The sequence below is a fragment of the Symphodus melops genome (assembly GCF_947650265.1).
Source record: "Symphodus melops genome assembly, chromosome: 19".
Classification (NCBI taxonomy): domain Eukaryota; kingdom Metazoa; phylum Chordata; class Actinopteri; order Labriformes; family Labridae; genus Symphodus; species Symphodus melops.
In genome coordinates this window covers 19,849,482-19,876,420 of record NC_136709.1, presented here as the reverse complement: position 1 = coordinate 19,876,420, position 26,939 = coordinate 19,849,482, and the positions used below count along the sequence as shown (strand labels likewise).

The following is a 26,939-nucleotide window of genomic DNA, read 5'->3' as shown; positions in this document are numbered from 1 at the left end:
AGAGAAGAGGAATGGGAGGTTAGAGGGAAAGTGCAGCAGTGCCACCTTCTCGCCTCGCTTTCTGAATTCGGTTTAAAAGGCACAGCAGTAAGCTTTCCAGATGGTGCTTCAGGGCTGTGGTGTTCTTCACCCGGTGCCAAGAAAGTAAACCTGCAAACCCTTTGAGATATGAAGTACTGTGTGCGTTTCCTTCAAAACTCCACTGGGGATTACTCTGCTATTTAGCTCATGCCTGGCATCCAGCTGAGTCAAAGTGCCCCTCGTCGAGGGTACGCTGGAGGCAAGAGCTCTGCTGCAGCAAGCTGAAGAAGGCAAGGGAAGGGAAGGGCTGGAAGGGAAAAGTTCTCATATACTGTCAAAAATTGTTACGTCATGACCTGGCAACCCTGTGCTCCAGCCTCGTCTGTGCATTACTCATGTGGTGCTGAAACATGTCGAAAATCCTCCTAATAGAGGTTTGACCAACTCGCCGTTCTGTGGCAGAGGGAGACGGGCAAACCTGTTTGTGACTCACTGTCTCTCTCGGTCTTTTCTCTCTCTCTCTCTCACCCTCCCACTCCCTTCCGACAGAGAAGAACAAAGGGAGCGAGTGAAGAAAAGCAATATAACCTCTTGGCCCTTATCTGCGGAGCACACCGGAGCATGTCTGGCCTCAGACACGGCTTTGCCTGTCCTTTGAAGGCCCCTCATCTCTGTTTGATTTCAGCCAAACGGTTCAGCGCAGTGACAGATGCTCAACTTTCCACGTGTCACTTTGACACCCATCTCTTTAGTGTTGTTGAATCTAACTGACTTTGTTTGGACTGCCTGTCTGGCTGCCTGAATAAGGTTGTGACACGGATGCTGATGTGACTGCTTATGTAAAAGATAGTGACTGAGACCTTCAGTGAAGACGGATGAAAGAAAACTCCCAGCCATTTTTACATTAACATTTTAGTAATTAAGATGATGCTCAGATACTGAGTGATTTAATGAGGGGTGTTAGGGTCATCATCACATTACCTTGACAACATTCCTCTGAGATGGGCCGCAAAAAGACATAAAAATTCAAGCCAAGGAGAGTTGTCGATGCTGGAGTTTTATTAGAGGATATTAGAGCGAGTGGAGGGGAAAGAAATCAAAAAAAAGAATATGATTCAAGCGGGAGACGATGACGTAGCACACCTCTTAAATTTTATGATGGAAAATTAAAATGAGGATTTTGCTGCCAAGCCTGAACTTAGAGGTCATTTTTTATCTCTGGCCCAAACAGTGAACAGTAGTACACCTTTTTTAATCATTTCTTTTTCCATATCATCTGTTTTTGGAAAACTTTTCTCCATAACTCTAAGCTGTATAATAAGACCAAAGGCACATGACACGCCATAAGGAAGGGTGGTTGTAAAAAAATAAATTTTTAATTGAAGCATTGTTGGATATAATTTAAGAAGACACATTATGCCCTCTGGATCCAAGCCAGAAATTGCCGGCAACCATTTCTTTGACCGTTCCTTTGCTTGCTAGCTTCTGTTTATGTGTGTGCACGTGTGTTTCTATGTGTGAGCACCTTCTGATAGCTTAGCTCAAGGTGTCGTCTCTCTCCCTGAGAAAGCTGCTGAAGCCAGCACAGTGTGAGATTCGAGGTGTCTGTTTTCAAGGCAACAGGGGAGTGAAGGTGTTTTTCTTTGTCTCCAGGTTGTAAGATGGACTATCATTCAGAGCATTATCCGTGCAGTAGGGTTTAAAAAACAGACATCTGGTCCACATATCACTGTTTACCTTCAATTGTTGGTCTGTGGAATAAACAAACTTTGGATTCAGAAACGTTTTATGTTACATTCAAAGAAGTAAACAAAATAGATAAATAGACAGTGTGTGTGTGTGTGTGTGTGTGTGTGTGTGTGTGTGTGTGTGTGTGTGTGTGTGTGTGTGTGTGTGTGTGTGTGAGTGTGAGTGTGAAAGTGAGTTCAGACCATGAGTCTAGCAGAGCGGCAGCCTTTAGTGCGTGTTCCCCCTGTTTAATTCATGTAAAGGTCAAATTTCAGACCAGGCCGGGCTTTGGTCTCCGCATGGTGTCTCTGTAAGTAAACCTCCAGTATCATTTTTAAACAGACGGCCTTACGGGGAGCAAGACTGATTTCCAGGAATGGAAAGTCACACTGGGCGTGTGATAAGACCAAGAGCCTGAGGTTCATTTTGCAATACATACTAATCACCCAGATAATGTTCTTCACTGTTAAACAATATTCCCATATCAGTGGTAGAACCTGTATCTCTCTCCACGTGCAGCCTGCTTATCTTCCAATGCCTCCCTCCACTCCTCAGGGATCTGTCAGTGCCGGCCTACCTCTGACACGTACCTGTGTTTCTGATTGTGTGTGCGTGTGCATGTGTGCACACTGACCTGTCTCCTCTCTCATCTTTTCGGATGTCTGACTGTGGCTCCGTGGTGAAATCGATGGCCTCCTGTTGTCTGGGTGTCTCCTTCTCCTGTTCCTCCCCCTGCGGGCCGATTGCCGCCACATCAAACCTTCCGCAGCTCCCAGTGATGCTTTGGGTCATGCTGCTATAGCTCCCCTGTCCATCTTCTCATCTTCTCCTGTTTCCAGTCTGCTTTCCCATATCAGCCTCCTTCCTTCCGAGCTGTATATTTCAGTGACTACTTCCTTATCTGCCCAGCTTGCCTGTCTCCTAACCTGCAAAACAAGCTGCAACTTTTGGATGAGTCATGCAGCTATTCTAAGACGTGGCCAGCACGCCGTGACCACTCTAAAACAAAAAGTGATGTTACTTACTCCAGGAACATTTTCAGTGCACCGTAAATTAAAAGCAGTTACTAGAATGTATATCGACACGACGCTACTTGTTTGATGAATAAAATTGGAAGGACAGTTAAATCTGGAGCAGAAACTGCAACTGCAGCAGGTCAGGGATGTAGTTTTCCTTCTGTGTCTCATTAATTTCATGGCCTATCGCAGTGTTTTAATACCTTAAGGTGTCGTCACTGATTGAGGCCATAAAGACAAAGTGTCGGACCGGTGCGTTTGGAAGTGACGCTTGTTTTGCTCTCTTGGCTGACACACAAGCTCAGACACACTTTGTAAAACTAAAATAAAAGGTGGTCCGACATGTTGCTGCACATGTGAGTTTGTCGTGGCTCCGCTCTGATGACATGTCTATCAGCTATAAAGACAACAGATGCACATGCTTCACATGCACACGTGCCTTCGTGTAGGTACTGATCTAGTGAGTTTAGCCTAATGAGACCAGTGTGTGTGTAGTTTCCTGATCACTTAACAAGTAGTAAGGCTACTATATTTGGATTTTGGCAAACAGGCTAATTCACTCAGAGCCTTTATCTCAAATGTGATTTAATGATATGAATCAGCCAATAGGGCTCTGTTGTTGGCATAAGGCTGCCTTACAGTATGCTGCCTATAGCTGATAACTGGGTCACACAGAGAAGACAGAAAATGCTTTCTCTCCATCGTTCTGTGTCGGTGCTGTTCTTTTAAGTGATAGGGTTAAACTAGAGAAGACAGAAAACAGCGGGGCGCTCTTCAATACTTGAAGCCTCGTTTTGAAGCTCTCCTTTAAACTGATCCCTCTTGTGCACAGTTCAGTAGTTGGAGGATGTCACCTGTTTCAACCATGTGTCTTTGTAGTGACAAGAGTTGTGTGTGTTGTCTTTGCCTCGTGGTGTCATCATTTTTCATTACAAATATCCCTGCCCTTGTACGGGTGTGCACAGTATGGTTGATGCAAAAGCCTCTGACACAGTGACAACTGTAAAGCACACCCTGATGGACCTGGGCGCTCTGAACAAAAGAGCCTGTTACCTTTCATCAGTCTGTTTTTTCCCCCAGTCCAGAGAGAGCTTTTTGCTCATTTGTTCTCATCCGACCTTGTCTCTTACAACAGGGCTAATTTCTGCACATAATGAAACTCACTTGCAGACTGATTGCACTTCATACTGTTTGGTCATGAGAAATTAATGGAGTGCTGCGCAAATATTGCAGATTTATGTTTCTGAAAGAAATCAGACTCCCACCAGTCTGGGTTTTTGCCCTGCAGAGTGAATGAGTAAACAAAAGTATCCTGTTGAATGATGATATGACGATGAAGTAGAGATTTCCTTACAGCTTAAATACTTCCATTATTTTGTCTGCTCCCTGTTCATTTAAATTCAGTTTGAGAATAAAACATACATCTCCTGCTCAGCAGTGGGTCCCTGATGGCTGGCTTGCAGGCCGCCGGCTGAGCCATGGTGGAAAATGCCCTGTAAATAAAGAGAGCTAATTTTGTTGCCTGTGACAGCGATGTGCAGGCTGACCTTATCAGGAGAGCCTCGACCCGTCTATTCCATCCTCTGTGACTCACCAACTCTGCTCACTCCCTCAGGAGTGGCGGCCTTCTGTACGGAGCTAGATTTCAATAACCTCTCAACCGAGAACACGAGTGAAATGCAGAAATAGTGAGTGCAAGCAGGGGAGCTGTTGCCTCCCCCCCCCCCCCTCTGCTGCCTCAGTAAACTGGTGATGCAATGCACCTTTGGGCAGTAGCACCCTTGTTGTCTTCCAAATGCAATGAAAGAAAATGCATTTTCCCAATTACAGGCAGTAGACAGAAGGTTAATCGGCCGGAAATGAAATAGAAGACTAACAAGGGTCCAATGTGAGAACGCGCGATAGAGATGGGAATGCAAGGTTGACGCTCAATTGACAGCCCTTCACCAGACATCTATCAGATGTATTCAGAGGGGTTTTGGAGGGCTGGTACAGAGGCACAGAGATGAGAGAGAACACTGGAGTTGGAGGCCCAGGCACAGTGATGGATCACCTACACGCTGCAGCAGCCCCGCCATGCTGAACTCACCCTCAGAATTGATGAGCCACACCTCTTGTCTCCTCTTCCTCCTCTTCCTGTCATATCCATTATTTCTCCATAACCCTACTCCATTCTCCATCTCTTGGTTTCCTCACTCTGTCTTTCTTTTTTGTGTGGTTTGATTTAATTTTTTTCCCCAGCTTCCTCACATCTCCCAAACTCCACCTTTAAATGCACCTTGGTCTCCATCTTATTGACGTTTTTTTTTTTTTCTTTTTCCTCCCCGCCCACTCTCTGTGTCAAAATCAGGTGTGGAGGTGCCATACTAATAAGGTTAGAGGGAGCATCTCTGTTTCTAAGGGCGACACCTTTATAAATGACAGAGGTGTGAGGCCCTGCAGGTGCTCAATCACCTCTGCTGGGGCTGGCCCATGGGGAACTCAGCATGCGTGTGCGTATGTGCATGCTTGGGTGCATGTTTTGACGTGTGTTATTGCCTCTGTGGGTCCTGCAGCAGCAGCCAGGTTTACGCTGGAGCTAGTTGGAGTGGACAACAGCATTAGAGGGAAAACAGATCTGGAGGCAGAGTGAAGGCGAAGGAGAGAAATGACAGCCTGGAGCTCATCTGACCAGTACTGCCTTGTTATGACTCCCTGATGTGTGCACCAGGGGCACACAAAGCAGACTCTTCCTCCCTTTATTGCCTTACACCACCTCTATCTCTGTTATGTAGTTGGTCGCCTCACAGGCTTGCTTTATGGCATCCACTGAGGTGGGGGATGTTCTCTGTAACATAGGTCTCTGCCATAGGCTCCTCTTTCGGTGTCTGTGTTCGTAATTATGCCAGTGTTTTAGATTATGAATGATCTTTCGATTGCATATCCTTTAATGCTTAAAGCTTTGTGGCCACTCACGTCGGCAAATACAGGCATTTGGGTTTGACAGAGTTCACATAAAATGAATGATTTCAAATGTGTGTGGGAAACAGGGAGAGCAAGCAATTCTTTGATGTGCTGGTTGGAAGAACAATAGAAGAAGCTGTAGTCAAAATTGAGTTATCACAAATATGTGCTCCCCATACAAAGTAGAACTCAGGGACATTATTGCCCACAGCATGGATACTGTATACTTCTTATATATGTCAGTTATGCACTGTTCATAACTTCATAGGCCTCTCAGAGGGAAACTGCATCTTGTGTGCTGCTTTAAGACAAATGGGTTTGGTGGCCACATCTTTTACCTTGGAATTCACTGATAGTGTTTTCTCTCCACTTGCTTTAGAAGCTAAGACCGAAATTTCCTGGCAAAACCGGAGCAGGCAGATCATTGGCACTGCACCAGGAGGCAATAGGTGATAGTCATCTACCAGCAACTAATACTGTTTTCCTCAAGGTGCTCAGAAAAGTGGCAGCACAGGTATAACGCTTCTGTGGCGTCATGGGTGCAGAGCTGCAAGGAAGTATGCCATAGTGTTATTCTGTTCTGGCGGTGCGTATTTCCTGCCACTCAGTGATTATAGTTGAAGTGAAAATAAGAAAATAGCTGTGAAGCCTGCGACACCTCAGCCATGAACGCAGACCATAGAAGTGACTGCAGCGTCATCATTCCTGCCCATAAAAGCTGCTCAGCCAGTCAATGCAGTCTGGGTTCATTCTCTCCTCACTGCCCGGTCTATGCTATTTTTAGCCTCCCCTGTTGCAGCATGGCTCAACCAGCGTCCACCATAGCTAGCTGTATATAAGGATTTTGTCACTCCTGCAGGCAGGAGCAGCACTGATCTCGCAAACTCTACCCTCTCCCTGTTTCCCCAGCTATGGCTGCAAAAGAACTCCTGCAGTGAAAGGAATGAACAGAGACAGATAAAGGGAGGAAGACGAACACATAATAGTGATGTTTTATTTCGCAGTCTGAATGAAACAACAGAAAGTATTGCCTCCGAGTTATAACTTACAGCCTGCGCCTGATGTGACAAGACAATATTGTAATGAGGCAAGCAGACACTTAACTATTTATGACAATGCTGATTAAAAACAATTCAAGCAATTATTGACTAACTGGTTAAAATCTAATATGAAGACACTTTGGAGGCAATCTCTCTTTTCATGAAAGCACTTTGTGCAAGGTTTTAGGAGGAGTCCATACATGTTTTTTTTTTGTTGCTCTACAGGATTACACAGTATTGCCACTAAAATTATATTCAAAATAAAAGGAGAGAAAAAAGCCAACAGCCTGAATGCATGTATAATTTGTTGTGATGGATTTCTTTAAGGCTACTACAGTAGGCACCACTGAAAAATGGCTCTTCTTGTGATTTACATGGGTTGTTAGTCACAGACATTTTGTCAAGGTAGTCCCTCTCCTGCAGGTATACAACCCCGCGCCTATTAATTCAGAATAATATTATTCATTATTCCCTTGCATTGTAAACAAGTGCTCCGAACGGATTCATTTGAATCGACTGCGCTGCAATCCCACGGTGCATTAGAGCCGTTTGAATGCAGTCGTTGCTCAGAGTCCTCTACAATATTCCTACTCTAATCTTGTTTCTCTTGAGCCTATACTGGCACCAGCGCACGAGTCACACAAGTAATATCAACTTTGTTCCATGTTACATCATTTCTTAGTGGGTGTTTTGAAAAGCTGCATCCGTGGTCCTATGTTTCTTATCCACATTTTGTTTCTGAATTATGCAACAAATAGGCAACGCTTAAGAATGGTGCAACATGCAAGACAAAGTAGCTTCATCGTAATAAACTAAAAACCTTTTCCAATCTCACCAATCTCAGTCAGTCCTGCCAAAGATAACGCTTCCCAGTCTCACTCTGCTCTGCCTGTGGGCTTCTGTGGCAAAATTCTGTTTCTCAATGGGTGGTAATCTGAGGATTAATGACAGCAACACATCTGCCAGTCATGTGGCAGCGCAACACAGATGGCAGAGGATGCACACAAGGGACACAGACAGGGAAAAGATTGGCCGCAACATTCTGTCATTCGTCCTCCACGTCATGCTGCTGCGAAGCTCTAATGTTTCCAATCAAATAAATACAAACTCCTGAAGTACACTTGTAGCTTCCACTTGAACATTTTTTCTTTGTGCATATTACTGTGTTTTTTTTTAAAGGCCTCAAACTGTCTCCTTTCCACTTTAATGTGCTGCATTTACATCGGTTGTGTTGCCACCACCACCAATGGCCAATTTTACAAAAGCATTGATGTGGTGGATGTCCCGTTGACTGTCAGTGGCACAGTAATAGCACATATCTAATACTGAGGCAGAGAAAAGATGATCCTAACAATGCCTCTAGCAGTGCCTCTGGCTACAGGGCCAACACAGACACGCACACACACACACACACACACACACACACACACACACACACACACACATGCACACCAGTGCACACTATCTGTGTTTTTTCATCCTTAGAGAAGCCGAGGAGCAGGCACATGTGTCTCCCTGAATTACTTAGGATAGGCTGTGGGAGTGATTCTATTCTTGTAGGAGCAAACACAGTCAATTCTGATTTCATAAAACAACACTCTTCCTTGCTGTGTATGTCTCATTCGGTTTATTTCTCGGTTTGGCTGCTTTCTCCTCATTTTCATCTTCCTCTCTTTCTGTCTGACCAGGTGGTGGGACCACCGCCTGCTGGGGCTTTTAAGATCCGCCCCTCTAAACCAACCGCCTTTCGCAAGATGTACCAGCGTGGAGAGTTCCCAATGGCACTTGAGCACGGCAACAAGGAAAATCGAATTGCATGGAAGGTAGGGAAGCTCCCCTCTGTCTCAGTAGACACTGAGTGATGCACATGGACTTTCACATGCTATTAACAATTAAAAGGTCTGCTATAGTGGAACATTGGAACACTCTCAATAACAATTGAGACCTAGTGAAAAGCAATTAAGGGTCCTATTGAAGCATACAAATAAAAAACATCAATCTGGCCTCGATAAAAAGGCCAAAGAATGTTTCACAGTTACAAATCTGAAATATAGTCGGCCTTGTACACAACCTCTTTTAATCATTTTCTGTCAAGTGTTGTCGTGGTTTAATTTGAAGGCCTGATATGTCCAATGTAAACACCATACACCATCATCATCCTCATCATCGACAACGCTGCAGGTGACGACAGTGTCTCACATGCTGTATATTCATAGGTCCAATGTGAGATGTTATCCTGTAGGAGGCAGTGTAGATTAGCTCACTTGAGAGCTCCACCTTCCTCACAGCACCAATCACACAACCCATCAATCACAAACCGGGAGCTCAGGCCAATGACGGAGGAACACAGGGAGTAATTCTGTATGTATTTGTACTGTTTGTGAATGTGTTCCCACACGCAAGTCTCCACAGAGCCATTAAGCTCCCGACTGGCACAGTGTGTGTATGTGTGGGATGCATGAATTCCTCTAATCACCATGTTGCTTTATTTCAGTTCCCACTATGCTGCCAGCTATTCCCTAACTTCACAAATGCAGAGCAGCATCCACTCTTAATGACATGTATTCACAGTAAGCAATGATAAATGAATCGAGCAAATTATAGCTCTTCCCTCCCTGCTTTGCAACTTCAAAGAGGGAGGAAGAATTGGATGGTGAGTGAGCCCCATCACTAGTTAGCTGTCTGTCTTCAGGTGAAAACACTGTAAGAGCTCTCTGTGTATGAATTATTTATGTAAAATGTTCAAATGAATCTTTTTTTTTTCTTCAAAAAATAATGGATTTTCTTTCGTGCCGTGCCCCTGAAAAAGCACAGAGGAAATGGGATGTGGTGTATGAAATTGTTGCTTACATAGTTTTATGCAGTTATTATACTTGACCCCCCCCCCCCCCCCCCCCACACACACACACCCAATCCTGACATGTGCTCTGGTTTTTTGGTTGTGGCCTATTTATCTATGTTATAGTGGATTACACTATTAGTTTTCCCTTTAAATACGTCTCAGTTTTTACTGTTGGATTGTAGCAGCAATGTTTTAATCATGTGCGCCTGCGAAGCGTGCCTTGTCGCAGAAGGGCTCTTGAGGCCTGAAGTATTTACAGTATATTTGTGCACAGTAAAGTAGTGGAAGTCTAGCTTATATACAAGGTGTCTCAAGATTTAGGAAAATGCACTTTATTGAATATGAGAAGTATATTCAATAAAAAACAATTACTGACATTTATTAAAATAATATAATCAATCAAACAGCCACCTCATACAGTAAAATGACATGTAAATGTAGCCAGCCATGTATGAAAAAGTAGTCAATTTCGGGGGGGCCGGGGGCATATATGCATCTAGAAGTGTTGGTACTGCATCTGTATCAAGTCAGTGTTCATCAAAGCAATCCAAATAGAGATGTTGTGCACCTTATGCGTGGATCAGTTCTGTGGGTTTAGCAAAACAGAAGGTGTAACCATGATCGGAATAAGTGGAGAGGTGCTGCCGCATGTTTGCAGTTAGCTGCCCTCAGGGCACAGGTTCAAGACGGCAGCTCAGGATCTATCCCAGTATGAGAGCTCAGCACCCCGAGCACATAAAAAGTCTGAGAAAAGGAGAAAGAAAGAGTCTTTCAGAAAGAAAAATAAATGCTGTGTTGATTTAGTTTGTGGACTGAGTACTCAAGCACACCAAGATTGTGTGTTTGTTTGCGTTTACTCTATTTGTGTCCCCTTTGACAGTCTGCATTGATGAGTGTTTGGATTCAGGTTAGGGCTTCAGCTTCCCTCCTGCAGAGATGCAGTCTGTACATGTTTGCCTCTGCGCAGCAGCAAACAACCAGTGCCATCATATGATCGACAAATGGGTCTGATTGAATGTTGAAACTAGGCTCTGTTGCACCTTCCATGACCCAATAACTGCATCACACTTAAACCATTGAAGCTAAGGATATTCTGTCACTTTTAAAGTTTGAAAAGGGAGCTTTAATGTTTGGAAGATATTCAAGTAAGAATGCGCTTTAAACGCTTTATCAGCTAATCTAATACTTAACTTAACCCATGCGACATTTAACACATTGAATAAACACAAATCAAAACAGGTTTTTGACTTTTAGCCTTAATCTCTCCCTGTGAGATGCAAGGCTAGCATTGCTGTTATTTCAGTTGAGCCCACCAGCTACTGAAATTTATATCTCAACCTTTTTGGCTCACTAAACACTTCCTGTAAGAGCCACTCAATAAATAAGCCTCCGCAGCATTTCATGCTGGGCAGGCAGCATACATTTGGCATGTGTTGGCAGCCTTGCCTTTGACTTGCATACATCTGCAGACTCCGGCGCTGACACGCAGCAGAGCAACCCTCAGACATCTACAATTTTCACTTAACAAACAGTAATTGAAATCAATGTTGATTTAAAAAATATTGCATAATGGGCTTTGGGAAAAAACTAAATGATTTATGGCGAAACACAAATCATCAATTTCTAATTATCTGCCCTTTTTGTGCAGCCCTAAACGTATATCCGGATGTGAAATATCCTTCCTTTGGATGCACATGTGATGCTGAAGCAAGCCTTACCTACTGGATGCAGTTTAAGAGAACTCGGTACCCTCTGTGGTCATAAAGCTGTGTTTTCTCCTGTAAAGCACACACTCATTTTTAAAAGTAAAAGTATAATCAAAAGAACATTTTGTGGCAAATGTGAGAGGTCTATATCACAGTGAAGTATAAGCCTTGAAACCTTGCAAATGTACGTGTCTGTGTATGTGGGGATTCATAGTATTTATTTGAGTCTATATGTACAAGGGAAAATGCAAGCGAACTAAATGTCAAGGGCAAGTTGAAAAAGGGAAGGTTGTATCTGCAAGGTAATTTGGCTCTCCAGAGGTAAAAGCCTCGGCTGTAATGGCGCGCTCAGGTAAAAGCTTTACACGTATGGGGAACATGTGCGGCAGATAGATAAGAGAGAGACGACCGAGTTCCTATCCCTGTTTGTGTCTATTTACAGTGCTGTGTGTATGTGGGTGAGTGTATATGAGTGTGTATGTTTGTGTACGTATTTGGCCCCTGCTAAAATGTGTAAGCCAAAGGCCTGGAACAGCAGTGTGATCTACTGCGATCCCCAGTGCCAAAAAGAGAGAGAGAGAGAGAGATAGAGACAGAGGGAGAGAGTGAAAGAGAGAGGTGGAAAGACAGAGATGGCGAGTGCTCCACAGGGACTCAGCAATCAGGAGACATGGCAGCCGCTTGGCTCTCAGTTATAATGGATGAGTTGAGGTCTTCCTGCGGTCCCTGTGGGGCGAGGTTTGACTCTCCCATCTCTACCCTCTACTGTGCTGCAGGCTTGCTGCCAGACATAATGGCATACAAGTACAGACACCACACATGTACTATTCACCTCCAAAAACATTCTCATTCATTTCATTTCATTGATCGTCTATCTGCTTTATCTTGTCCCTTGATCTCATGTTTGGCTTTTTGTCTCCTGCATGCTCCAGGTTGTTGTTTTGTCCTCTTTATGAATACTGACTGTCTGTGTCTGCAGGCTGCCATGTTGCCCCCACCTTTCCAGGCTCATGTACTTTATCTATTCCCTTATGTCCTTTTACGGGGTCTGTCTGGGGGCAAGAGCAAAAGGCATTTTATAAAAATATCAATGCAAACTTGATTTCTGTACACCCTCCGCCACCACACCGGCCTCGGTCGACAGAGGGGGTGCAGAGACGAGGGGGGGGACAATCAATTAATCTGATCAAGCGCTTTAGGAAATGGAGAGCGTAAGCGCTCCTAGGGGACGGATATCCATCTCCTTGGGATGATTGAATTACGCACAGAGTGAGAGTTGGAGAGGAGGGAGGGCTGGAGAAATGAGGTGGTTAGGGTGACCGAGGATGAGGGAGCATGTGCTTGAGAAACGCAGAGGGAGTGTGCGCTTGATACAAAGAATGAAAGATGGAGCGGCGCAGGGTGAAATAAAGCAAGAGCAAAGGAGTGGTGGCGGAGATGAGGTCATTACAGAAACAGAAATTGAGACAAGCCTTGTTTCTCTAGACCCCCTCGCTTTCTCAAAATGTACACTTTCATGTGTCATACCTTGTGGTTGATAACCCCTGCTTCTGACAGCCAGTACGTGGCAGGGGTTATATCGCTTTGCTTTGGAGTCAAGTCAGAGCCGACGGCTGCTCTGGACAAAGTTGTCATTTAGTTACCAGTAAATTATTGAACAGGTTGCATGCAGACACGCACTATGTAACAATCAGGGCTTCTCTCTCTCATATCTCCATGAATATGTTTTTCTGTCTCCTCAATTTAGAATAAAGAAACTCAAACGCTTATATTTACACGTATATAGACACTTTGGCCAGCCAAAAGTATTACAAAGTATTATTATTGTACAACAGCTGTTTTATAGAATAAGCAAGATCCTCCATAGTTTTGTTTATGTATCACAACATTGAGCAACATGTTGCCTTAAGATGTACTGCTCTTCCAATGCCACACGTTTGAATGACCCTCTCTTCTACTTCTGTTCATGTGTACTATACTATACCTTCTCTTCTACTTTATGTGAATGATTTCTTATCTGCTCTGAGCAGTAGAGCTTTGTCGGGGAACCTTTGAATAGACAGAATAAAATGGGGTTAACCATGCGTTTCTCCAGCTCCCTGGCTGAATGCTGGGTACTCTGGGGGGATAGTTCTGTGTCATAAGGAAAAAAGATGAAACACAATAAGAGGAGAGAATATGAACAGGCCCCCCTGGGCTTTCTCTGAGAGGAGAGAGAAAGGGAGAAGGAGAGAGTTTAGATTAGAGAAGTGGAAAAAGCACCAGGCATCCTCACTTGAAAAAAAGAAAGAGAGAGAGAGACGTGAAGGAGGAGGAGTGGCGGTGGAAGGAAAGGGCTTCCAACAAACAACTCTGGCGAACCATCAAGGCCTGTATGGGCAGCCTCCCTGGAGGGAGAGAATTGTCGAATGACTGCTGGGTGGAAGCCTGATGAGCTGCGCCACTGCCATGCTGCTGGTGAGAGTGCAGGAATGGAGGGACTGTGGGAATGGAGGCATCCAGCAGAGAGAGCTTGTCTGCGGATCTTGAACTGCTACACCGCCTGCCGCCCTCAGCCATTATTCATAGCAGACGAAACACCACATGAAGTTGATGATGGTTGTTTAGCCTGCGGGCCCTCCACCCGTGCTGTGGTAAGAGACGATTGCAAAAAAAGGATTTTTTTGACAAAGTGGAGAATCACTAGAGGAGCTTTTATTTCTGCAGAGACTTGTGAATCAATAGAAAACTGGTTATGTTATTTGTTATGTCCACAGGGGTGTAGCACAAAGTTCTGGACCCTGGACTTAGACGTTCTCCAAGAGCACCTGAGAGCTCTGCTCCCTTTACCCCCCATTTACACTGTCTCATTCTCCGGCTTAGATTTACTGCTTGATGAATAAATTCTTTTCCTCCTTTATTCTAATTTTTATCGAAAAGCAAGTTTTATCTCTGAAGCTTCCACACACAAGGCTTTGACAGGCCCCTCATCCAAAGATTTTTCCCCTCTTAAATCCCTGTGCTGCATCTTTCATTGACAGTTTTAGAGACGGTTTCAGATTTCCCAAATGGAAAATAGGTTTTAGTCTTTGGAGCAGCGTGCACTCTCTCCTCATGACACCCTCGAGTTCTGCCCCTCTCTCACTTCCTCTCCTGATCCCCACGGCTCACATCCTCCCCCTGGACGTCCTCTTGATCCCAGGTCTGCCTACCACATTGTCCCAAACCTCCAACCCCAGCTGCAGTCCGTCACAGCTGGCTCCCCTGTGCAGATGGTGATTTTAACAAATGCACACACACACACACACACACACACACACACACACACACACACACACACACACACACACTCATAGGAAAACACAGGACTGTGACTTCTCGTAGGCAGATGGGAGAAAGCCATGAATAGCTCGAGGTAAAGAAGGGAGAGTGAAGTGATAGATGAAATCACAGCTAAGGAGATTGTAGAAGGGGCAGGGTGGATACCAAATTAGACAGAGACAGAGGACAAGACAGAGAGGGACATGGCTCGTCTGCCAAGGCTACAAATCATGTCCCCGAATGCAGCACCAGCGCTGTCACCCCTCCCTCCTACAAAATAAGCCAGAGATCTATTGATTGGCACTCGTATTTGCTGGCGGGCTCCAGCTCAAAATGGAGCCTTTAATTAACTTAATGGACCGGCTGCAGCTTCGTGTGAGCCAGTGAGGGAGGAATAGAAAAAGATGGATAGAGGGAGGGAGGGAGTAAGAGCCGACATAAAGTACAAGTGGGGTTAACTGCAGACCCCCTCTAACATCAGTCAGGATGGACATGACAGACTCAAGGAGGAGGAAGAAGGTGAGACCATGTGGGGTGATGTCCTCTCAGTTACTTAGCATTTCCTGTGCCCATCATCCTCCCCCCCCCCACCCCAGAAGTTTTTCCACCAGTAACCTTCTTTGTACAGGAGACAATTATGAAACATGGTGCCTGCTGTGTGGGCAGCCATCATTTCCTCATTAAGATTAGCTTGTATTTTTAAAGAAGATATCTCTGGGTGCCTCGTGCCCTCCCCAGTCACCCCCCACCCCCTCCGCTCCCCCAAAATACCAGTTCCCTACTAGCCAGAGTCCAGTTTCGGCAAACTGCAGCCTGCTTTCCTCCAGCACCATTCTAATTCCTGTCCACTCATCCATTCTGTCAAAGGTTAATTGGTTTGGAAATGATTCGATTCATCCTGGACCTTAATGCTGTTATCATGCTTTTGTTAGAAAAAAAAGAGAAAGAAAAACTACCCCCCACATGCACTTAAGCCTAATTTAAAATAAAGGGGAAAAAAGAAAAAAAATCCAATTTAATCTTTTTTTTTTTCTCTTCTAACTCTGGCCCGGGCTTGTCCCCACAAGTCCTTTCCTTTAAATTATGGCAGAATTTCATTACCTTGAAAGCTTTTCTGCCCCCTCCCTCTGCTCCCCTCCCTGTCTCCAATACTTTGAATGGATCAGGACTAATGTCTTTCTTGTAACCTCAAGGTCGGAATATTTGGATCCGTGGAGGCGCTCAAGGGTCCCCGTGATTAATGCACTGTACAAAGTACCTTGGAAAAATGCGCTGGCTGATGGCTGCACAGAGTGATCAGTTGTGCACCACCCTACACACACACACACACACACACTGATACACGCACACACACTGATACACGCACTCACGACGACATACGCTCGAGGTAGTCGTGGATAGAGGTGCCCCTGTCGGTGCCCTTGATGTGGATCATGGGAAGCATTCATATTCAAATAGGGTTACCTAGAGGCCTCTCAATTCCCCCCAGTAGTGCCATATAGTTCTCCCTTCCCCAAAGAGCTTTCTGCTTTTCTATATTCAGTATGTTACATCTTTACTTACACACGCTTTGTTCGAGCTTAGCAGGCTATCACTTCCCGAAGAGCTGCTTAAAAGATGCAGATTCATATTGGAGAGCATTGCTCTTATTGAGGTTCCTTTACGCTAGAGTGCAATGGCACTGCATCGCTTCAACAACAACAACAACAACGGTCCAGCCAAATCAGATAAACGAGTAGGTTACCTCTGAATGTCATAGACTGACCATTTTGCATACCCAGGTATTGAAGATAAAATAAGTCCAGGCTGATTACTGCTGGAGTGGATGGGTTTTGCTGACACAGCTGTGATGCCTGATAAAAATGTGAATTTCTCTGTTTTTGTGGCCACCTTGCAGAGGTCCCTGCAGTGTCTGGCGTGCATGTCGTCCACGCCCTATTGATCACAGACACAGAGGCCTCTGTATTGAAGTAGTTTGCAGAGCTGCAGATGCTATCTGCACTTTTGTTAATTATTTACATTCGGTTCCACAAATCTGATCAATAGTTAATTGAGCCAGCAGGAGCTGTCTGAGAGGAAAAACTAAAAACTTTGTAGAACTAAGGGACATAATCCTCAGTGCAGCCAGGTTTATTTTCTCCCATATTCACAAGTATATTCAATAGATCATAATGAGTTGGCTGGTTAAAAGACAATAACAGGCAGCATTAAAGATACACTTCCAGTTTCTAGTCTAGAATGTCTTACATCAGCAATACGTCTACATTTTAAGAGTGTGTGTTTATCTGTAGTGTGCAGTTTGAAGAAGAGGCCACCTGCATCGAGCTCAGTTAATGTCTGTATGCTCCAGATATCTGGTGTTACTTACAATGACTATAAATTCCACTTTAAAAAAAATCTACATCTCCTCTAGCTTCTGCAGAGTAATGTACACTTTTTTCTCTCTCGATCCTTTCAATGCATTTGAGAGTCTGCGATGGAGATCCCAGGGTGTGAGAGAAGTGACTGCTCATTTTGTGAGCTTTTACATATTCTGACTCTCTTGAGTTGATTGATTTTCAGCAGAACAGACATGTTTTAATTGACACTCAAAGCATGCATTAAATTTCCTAAGAAAACACAGCATCAGGGCTGTTGACTAGTGCGTGAAAATGGGATTTTACCTATAATAAGAAGTGACTTTAAGGTTAAAACAAAATCTATCTTAACCCTTAAAAATCCCCAAGTTGTATCAAACGGTCATTATCTCTACAGTAGGATCGTAGAGTGCTACAGAACAAATTGTAACAATTATTATTGAGTTGTCTGTGAAACAAGCCATGCATGATGAGGCTCCACCGAAGAAGAGAACAAACATACCAGTTAGTTATGAGTACAAACGGGGTAACCTTTATATGTACACAACAAGACACAGGAGGTGGTACTGCTGGCCTGCAGGGGGTGATATACCTCTCAAGGTTTCATGCTGACAATAATATGGTCGGAAACAAAGGACAGAAATGCATTGCTAAAGATAACAGCTGCAATTTATAAATAAAGTTGCACTGAATTAACACTGGGCCGGTCTGTTTATCAGATGAAGAAATGGTTGATGCGACTGTATACATTTGTTTAAAGGGATCTAATAGTGTAATAGTGCAGTGTGTAAAACCTGGCACCTCCTTTACAGTGATCTCTCCTGCCACTCAGAATGTGTGAGGACTGAGCTGGAGATGCCAGAGGGCCCGTTGTACATCACGAGGAGAAATTCATTATATCCTCTTCTTTTCCCCCCCCATTTACCTGTTTGAGCTGCCCTATGCCATTGTTCACTGACAAACATGTCAATGACTAATCTGCCTTGGTGTTCGACCATTACACCTTGTATTGGCTCTGGCGTTTCCTTATCTCGCTTCTGTTTTCGGCTTGTCACTGATAAGAGAGAAGGAGAGGAGGGAGGTGTACGTGTGGAGCAGCGAAGAGAAGAAAAGTGGAAAAAGATAGAAAGTCAATGTTGTTTGGAAAGATATTAAGGTTGTCAAAATGTTTGATACGTTGATACTTTTCAGCACCAGGTGCTTTTAAGTGACACAATCTTTCTTATTTTTACGTTTGTGCTGAAAAGTAAGGAAGCTTATGAAGTAAACAGATCTACTGTAATTTTTTTCAACCCAAAGCTGTCATGAGTGAGCGAGGGGCAGATTGCTTCGTAGCGCTCACAGTCTAAAGAACTTCCGCACAATTGTCCATTTTCTGATCGCCAAAATAGGACTGATATGGGATTTTTGAGTCTGATACCAATATTGATATATGGGAGAGAAAACAGTGTCATCTCAGTATATTGGCTAATATCTTTCTTAGATCTGCAGAGTCACTTCGGATGAAGTCACCACACACACCTTTTTTAGTTTATTAATGATAAGTCAAAGGAAATCTTATATTTTGGGTTTTCCATATTTATAGGAAAGCCAGTTTTTTTGCTTTATTGTATTAAATTGAAAATAAAAGTGTTGTCTGCACATTCTTAAAGAGATTTAGTAAAGAGAGAATACTACAGGTTCGCTGCTTTCATCCATCCTCCAGCACATTTAGAATAGCCCCTTTGATTTTGATTTGTGTGTTTACGTGTAAATAAAGTGCACGCACACACACTAGCACAAGGCACGAGTCTATATTTCTCAGGGTAAAGAAGAAGCATAAGTAATTTGTGTTTAGATGGATGAGCAATAAAAGAGGCGAGCGGTGAGGTGCCAGCCGTGACTCCCGTCTTCAATCTGAGTGTGACCTGACCCAGCACTATTGCTAAATCTGACTCGTTACATGACAGGGTGCTCTGGCTCACCTCGCCTCGCTGAGACAACCTCTGGCCGCAATCTGGGTGTCTTTGTCAGCTCAGAGCAGCCCGGCCTCCAGAATAGCTGAGGTGGTGTTTTTTCCTCTGCTCCCTCACTCAATCTCTCTACACCCCCCCCCCCCTTCTTCCTTACCAACATCCACAGATCAGCATTTTTTTTTTCTTTGCTGCCGCCCATTCACACTTCCATGGACCAGAGGCTTCCTTAACACCATGGGACTGTAGTCTAGAGACGGAATAGCCCCCAGATCATTAGTAGCGCACACGCACACACACACACACCTCACTGTATCTGTCTCAAAGACCGGACACGGTCAAACTCATGCAAAAAAAAGGAAAAGCGTGACAAAGAAGAGAAGAGGGAATGGTGAGAATAAGAGAGGATGAAATGCACACACAAGGGCTTGATTAAGTGGTCTTCTAAAAGCGCGAGTGGGTAGCAATTCAGCAGCTCTTTAGTCTCGGGAGGACCTGTCTCAATTACCCTAATGAGACTCCATCCTCCTAGGAGGGCTAAGGGAGGCAGGGAGTCCTACGAGGGCATACAGGAGAGGCTTGGGGAGCAAGGGTCTCTGTGTGTGTGTGTGTGTGTGTGTGTGTGTGTGTGTGTGTGTGTGTGCAGGAGACACATGGATGCCCTGTGAAGTTAAATGATGCGTGCCGGGTTCCCAATGAGCCAGTCTTAGCTGGCGGTCTGACACTCGGTGACCTCCCAGTGTGCACATCACTTTCTCATCTGTGCTGTCAGGGAATGGCAGTTAACCCCACTGTGCCCTGAACCTTGGCCTTCGCTAAACCAATACATACCTTCAATAACGGCCTAGCATGGAGAATGCTTATGACAAAATTACTTTTTTTTTTTTTTTTTTTTTTTTTACACTGCCTGTAGAGAAAGAATGAAAACATTTTGTGACCAGGAAAGTCTCAGTGTTGTTACGAGCTTCCGGTCCAAGGCTACACCAAATGTCATATTTTACTGGCTCACTCCAGCTGGATTTCTGCTTCCTGACAAGAGGTAATAGAACCTGCATTGTTTATTAACCTTTCCCCCAACAAAATGCGCAAACATGCCACAAACTATACTATTGTGGGAGCTATCAGCGCGGTGTCATCATCACCATTACCCTCATGCATCCAGCATTCCCCTTCACATGACATTCCATTAGCAATTCAACACACAGTCGCTCAACACCCCGTGGCCTCTCAGGAATACATGTCAGTCTGAGGGTAAGAGGCTTTTCAGTGACTATGTGTTATTCATGCAACTCTGTCCATAATAAATAACACATATTAGGCCTGCATGCACACTGTAAGCATCCAATCCTGGTTATTTTCTACAGTTTCCTGTAGTGTTAAATGTTTTTTTTCTTGAAGTAAAGTGAAGGCCTATTTGACACAAAATGGTTTTGTTCCATACACAGTCAGTGTTTTTTCTTCATAATGAGGGGAGGCAAGAAAACAATAATTCCTGCTAAAGCATTTCTCTTAGACTTGTTCAGTCTCTCTCTGTGCTATTGTGTTTGTTCGGCACCTTTTGTTCCACTGCAACTCAGTTTAAAAGTGATTTCTTTTTTTATGACCCCATAGCGTCCTCTGGAATAGCTGATTGGACTCGAAGTATCAGAAACATGACACGAAACATATCATTTCTTTGACTTTTGTTATTGATGTCATCAGTTTAAGTGTGTTTTACTGTTCATATTGTGCCTAAATTATTGTAAAATAACAGTACATAACTACCTCACCCAAAACTTTCAGTCATTTTTTTAGCCCCTCAACCTTTGTTTTTGTCCCCTTGTTTTTTCTGCTTTTGGAAAAAAGTGTTATTGTGGAGGCCGAAGCCCTCGCTGATAGCCATGTCACCTTTCACTTTCGATTGCCGCAGACAACTGGCACCATTTGTCATTCTTTCTGGGCCACTGAGTGAAATATGACTCATAGGCCTCAGAAATGTTGAAATTGAAAAAGCACATTGGCGCACAATGCCTTCTGTCTCAAATCTCCTCCTTCTTCTTCCTCCACACTCTCAGTCATACAGAAGCAATGGCTTCCATTTAGACTCTCCTAACGGCCTCTCTTAATGGTACTTTGTGATAGAAGTTATTTATGGCAGGATTAATTTTAATCTGTCAGTCTGGGGAAAAAAAGGATCTGCCCATGAAATAGCCATTTTAAAAGGCTGTACCCTGTTGCAGACGGCCAGCGTGCTCCTCCTCTTATAAGAGGAAATAAAGAAAAGTTGTACACCAAAGCCAAGGATGATTTAGCTTATTGCCATTAAGTTGGGGTTTGAATTGCAATACAGCTGGCAGAGCTTGGCTTTAGGTGTGAAAATGTCAATAGCCTAGAGTGCTGCGTCTCCCTTGTCAGCCCTGACGGAAGAGCAACGACTGGCCAGGCTGCCATTTGTCTTCCTGAGTGAGTTTTCTAATAACCATAATGGTTGTGGCAGTAAATTACCAGCAGCCTGTCAGAGAGAACATAGTGCAGCATTTAAATCTAACAAAGAGCCCCCATTCCCCCTCCCTCATATGCCCCCATTTTATTCTTAAAAATTACTAAGTCCCTCTCTCCCTGAAGGAGCACTTACAGCTAATAGTGAAAAGCCAAACCCCATAAGAGAGCTCAAGTATGTCACGTCCTAACTGGACAGAACATCCTCGTCTCTTTCCCCATCACTACAATAGCATATTTAGCACTTTCATTGTAAATTAAAAAAAAAAAGAAGTTCAACAGCTTGTATTATATTAACCGTTTGAATAATGCAACAACGTCCACCTGTCCCACTTTGGTAGAATAACAAATTAAGGCCGATAGCTGATTGGCGTGAGATGCCATCTTACCCTTGACCCCATCATCGCAGCCCTCGCACAAGCTAGTGTTCCCCCCGCCCCTCTCCCACGGAGTTGACTGCAGTCCCTCTGTGAGATGAGCGTGCTCAGTAATTGGAGCAGTGGGAGGCGATTTGTTCCCGTCCGATTCTTCAGAAGCAGCAGTTTGCCGTTGGGCAGCCCATGGAGCCATGCCATCGTGCCATTTGTCAGACAGGGGTGCAATTTCCCGGTCATCTGTTTCCATCCATAACTGAGGGTGAGGAAGGAAATGGTGAATGATGGAGACTTTAATGCAGCTCCTCATAGTGTAGGAGCAACACGCTGGACTCGTATGCGCTCTCACCCTTGTGGTAAATGCCACAGCTCAGTGCTTCAAATGCTCCCTATTTACAAGTGACGCATTTCTCAGTAATGTGGAGCTCTGCTGTTTTTGTGTGCGCGAACCTTCGCTGTACAAACGGATGGAGGATACTGTGCCTCTGGGAGGGCTTGTCATGTTGAAATGAAACCTGTCTAGCACGACAGATTTGCCCCTTAGCAACAGGCGAGAGATTCCAGTCATTTTTCTACCTTATGCCCTAACCTCTTGTTACTATAGCTCCCCTGAGGCAACATGCATGCTAAAGCTTCCAATTCCACATCTTACTGTGACCAAACCACAAAAGCAAAGACGATTGTAGTCCAAGACACAGCAGTTAACTTGTGTATTTAGAGCTGTTTGTAATCTGCCTCACCAGCAGTCAAGGCTCCTTTTAGCGTAATGCTACAAGACAAAGACACCCTGCAGCGTGCAGCTGTGCTTGATAGGCATGCAAACTCTGCTTCCCAAACTTGGTCAATCACACACTTCCATCAATCAGTTCACCATAAAGCAATTATTATTTCAATCCAAAGGTGCACCTGATACCTCCCCATCTGTCTGATACAGCAGGGGCAGAGAAGATTCAAAAAGGGGCAGTGGCTGGCGTGGGCAGTGGTCTTCAGAAGGACCAACGAGCTGTGTTATTTGTAATCACAAATTGATGTCCTTTGGAGGCATGGGGTTGGTGGGATCAGTGAGTTGGGAGAGGCTGGCGCCACGCGAGGCGGAGCAGCTGCTCGGCCTTTCTTTGCTCCCAGCTGTAAAGAGGCTTCCTTTCAAAGGAGCCAAATGTGTCTCCTTTCAGTGACGCAAAATGAAGCTTTCAGATAAGATCAGACCGGTGTTAGGATGGCGGTTGTGCGACAAGACGGAAAACTTCTTTTTCCCCCGATTTTGTCTAGTATATAAAGAGAGATAAATTATTTCCTTTTGTGTCATTTTGTGAGTTTTCCCCCTTTAACGTCATACTGGTTGTTTATTCTGTGAAGCACACATTTCTCTGAGTGAGTAGACGTTTTGGGTTTGTCTTGAGGCGTTTCTTGAAACTGTTCATTTTTATTCGTCCTAATTGAGTGCTAGATTTATAGGACCGAGCATCGCTGCCTCAGTAAAAAATAATTACAGATAAAGAAAACACGCTATTTTAGATGCTTATCCATTTTAATTAGCACCATCAAGAGAACTGGATCGGTTTTTCTCCCTTTTGCCGTTTTTCTATTTATCTGTTGCCCAGAAATCTGAAAATATTATGAAGTGGATTTGCACAAAACTTTGTGGAAAAGTTGTCAAAGAGGCAAGAAAGAATAGTTATTGACTGAATAATTATTTTTCAGAATGTCTGCACGTCGCAAACAAGGCTGCCTTTTTTAAGATATGTTCTAGTACTTAATTTCCAAAGTACACATAATGAGAATAGTGCATAAAGGCTCTCTGGTGTTGCAGTACATGGAGACTAATGCTTAAACATGTCATTTACTCCACCGTTAGAGTAAGAAGTACTTAGAGGTGTGATTGAAACACAAATGACCACAATCATAGTCTCCCTCCGCTGGCTCTCTGTTCATGTTCTGGTCAGCTCTATTTTAAAATGTTACCATTGGTTTTTTAAATCACTGTTTCACCCAGGTCTGCCGACCAATTCCTTCTAACCACTCCAAAAACTGAGCTGAGGAACAGAAGACACCAAGATTTTGTCAGCATTTTTTTTCCAGAACTCTGGATGGAACAGCATTTTTTTTTTAAATGTAAGGCACCTTGGTGACCTTTAAGAAAAAATGCTCTTTATTAAAAACTGTATTGGATTGTTTTGGTTTGGATTATCACTGAAAAACCAGATCATTCTGACATCATGCCGTGTAACAAAAACAACAGCCAACATTAGCATCGGCTATTAACTGATAATGATTGAACTTTAGGGAGAGACTGATAGCTAACACTTCTGTTTGTTGAAAATCAAACGATAGGAAAGGTGTTACTTCTTAGCTAAATGAATGTTAGATTGGATGTGCCAACAATCCACAGTGATAGCTGCTGGTTCAGTGTTTGCTCGGCATCTGAAGAACAATGACTTGAACGTCCAGTGTGAAGCTCGTATTAGAGTGCAAAGCCAAGTAGGGGTGAAGGACTGTTAGGGAGTGCATCTGTGGAAGGTTCAGGGTCTAAATGGAAAGGCAGTCCGTGCTACTACCGAAGCTATAACGATGCACTGTGTGCGACCCCCAGACAAGATTGATCAATAAGTCACTGCAATGAAGTGGCACATCGATTACGCCAATGACAGGGCATTTACAGGTTTAATCTGTATAATGAGTGTAACCTTTTTCTTTCAGCCACCTGCTTTCTGCCTGCCACCAACCTGTTCAAGGCCAGCGTGGAACAGGGAGAGGGTGGGAGCAAGATGAGATGAATGTTACTGCGTTGGTGTATGTTGGGGTGGTGGGGTGGGGTTACTGTTCCAGGTAGGAGTGATAGTGTGTGTGTGTGTGTGTGTGTGGGGGGGGGGGGTTAAGGGGCACGAGATGATTAAAAAAAAACAGGGCAGTGAGAAAGAGAGCTCCCAGGAAGCGAAGAGAAAAGAAGATAGGGCTTTACGTGACACAGTGGGCCTGTGTTTGTGTCACAGCTGTAGGTCGGATCGTGGTGCAGGGGGAGGATCATCATCGCACATTCGTATGCAGTGTAGAGAGGCCCCCAATGATTAATGTGTGTCATGGGTAACTCCAGGCTCTGCAGTCTCTTTAGCATTTTACAGTGAGTCCTCCGCTCGCCTTCACAACACTTCCCAAGCCTGAACAGCTTCTTCTTCTGTCCTCTTTTGTTTTTGTCCCGTTGCAAAAAAAAGCAGCTTTCTACCGTGTCTCTTAATAAGGTTTCACAGGATATAAAAGGTCTTATAAAAATGAAGCCAATGTGTAAGTGCAAAATCCTGCAGTTAGTCGAGTGTCTGCTTGAGGCTGGCTCCAGGAGCCGCAGGAGTCACAAACACAAGACGTTTTTTTTTTACAGCAGGAATTAACATGTTTGCAGCCTGGTAGAAAGAAACTAAATCTGATTGGTTGTTGTCCTCATGGGCACACTTCTTTTTTTTTTTTTTTTTTTTTTTTTTAATGGCTCCATTTTGATTTTATGAACGACATATGTTATTCATAGTTAGGGGTGTAGCTGACATGATTGACAGGTGGCGGTCTTTGTCCATTAATATTTACACCCTATGGTTTGTTCCAACATGTGTGAACCATACGTTGCAACACATGTAAAGTTTTTTAACTCTTGCCACAGTAACTTCTGGAGTTGATTTTATATTCTATACCAATCCAGAAAAAAAGAAAAAGTGCAGAGGGAAATAAGACTGGAATTATCCTGTAAATGATCAGGCCTCTAAAACACTGTCTGCTAAAGAAGTCAGCATGGTAAATGTTCTTCCCTGTGGATGGCTGCAAAAAATTGTCTCTGGGGCACAAAGTGCTCGGAGCGTGTTGTCAGGGGAATGTACTGCAGTGTTATGATGTGTTTTTATTCTGTCAGCCTCATCCCCAAGGGCAGGAGCCTCACTCACTACTGTGCCCGCCTGCTGCTTCACTTCGGCAGAAATGCTTCGACATATACGGCACATAGACGTCCACAGACACAAACAAGCAAAGACACAGACATGCCGATCTGCACAGACACCAAAGTGCACACATGTACACACACACAAACACACACACACACACCATCACCTTCAGAAAGTTGACTGCTTACAGCTGGAGCCAAGTTTCAATGCTGCTTTGCCAGTCCATCTCTCCCTCCTCCCTGCTCTCCTCCCCTCTCCTCATCTCTTTGACTCCCAAGGACAAGGAGACCCACCGTACAATGGGACACCATTTATCACCGCAGGAACAATTACTGGAGACATTTCATTGTCAGAAAATTTCAAGCCAATTCTTCCCCCATCTCTCTCTCTTTATCTTCCTCCTCTCGCTCTCTCCCTCTGGCTTTCTTTCTCGCCCTCCTGCCATCCCCTCCTTTTTTTCCTCCCTTCCCTCTTTTGCTTCTTTGCATGTTTCCCAATGAGCTCTATTGCAGGTCAGACTCCCATTAGTCTGAGCCCATCACTATAGATTACAGCACCGAGGCGTTAGAGCACTGTATTATATCTCGTCTAAAGACCCTGACAGACTTTCCTCCCTCTGTTTCTAACAATGGGGTCCTCTTTTTCCAAGGAAAGGCATGGAAAATTGCCTCTGATACTGTATCTGCAGCCCTGTGCTTTTATAAAGCCTTTCAACATGGTGCTCTGTGAAGGGGAGGAAGAGAGTCCGTTGTTTCATCACCGTTTGATCTCACATGCAGGCCTGGGCTCACTAAAGCACAGGAGAGCAGAGCAGGCAAGGATTTAAATATCGCAAAACACATCTGACATGAAATGTATTCTTATTATGATTGGCCCGTCTGTCCTTCGCTTATCTGATATGTTGGATTGTATGTCAGCAGAACAAACATTTTTTCTTAAACATGTGGGGAGGGGAGGTTAATGTTACATTCTCGTGAGTCACTTGATGATGAAACGTTTCACCGTAAACGAGGGGAGGATAAACCACACGGCTACGTTGCGTCACCGACTGAAAAGGTCAGCGTGAGCCTTTGCGCCCGAGACCATCGAGTCTGAGGAAACTGCTGCCAGATCTGGTCCGACTGGCTTTTGCTTTTCAGCTATACTACGCCAGCGTATACACATTAATGTCAGAACTGAACCTTGAGAAGCATTCCCTTGTGTTTAAGACCCCCCTATACTCCCCTTTATTTTTCCTCCCACACTGCATTCGTAAGCTGCAT

General features: G+C 44.2%; 1 protein-coding gene across 1 annotated transcript in view; it reads left to right on the top strand.

Annotated features, from left to right (window-relative positions):
- pacrg (PARK2 co-regulated) overlaps window positions 1-26,939 on the top strand; it is a 106,409-nt gene that overhangs the window by 8,726 nt on the left and 70,744 nt on the right. Inside the window, exon 2 of the mRNA XM_079369413.1 lies at window positions 8,437-8,571. Coding sequence (XP_079225539.1) covers window positions 8,437-8,571 — 135 coding nt within the window. The remainder of the gene's footprint in view (window positions 1-8,436; window positions 8,572-26,939) is intronic.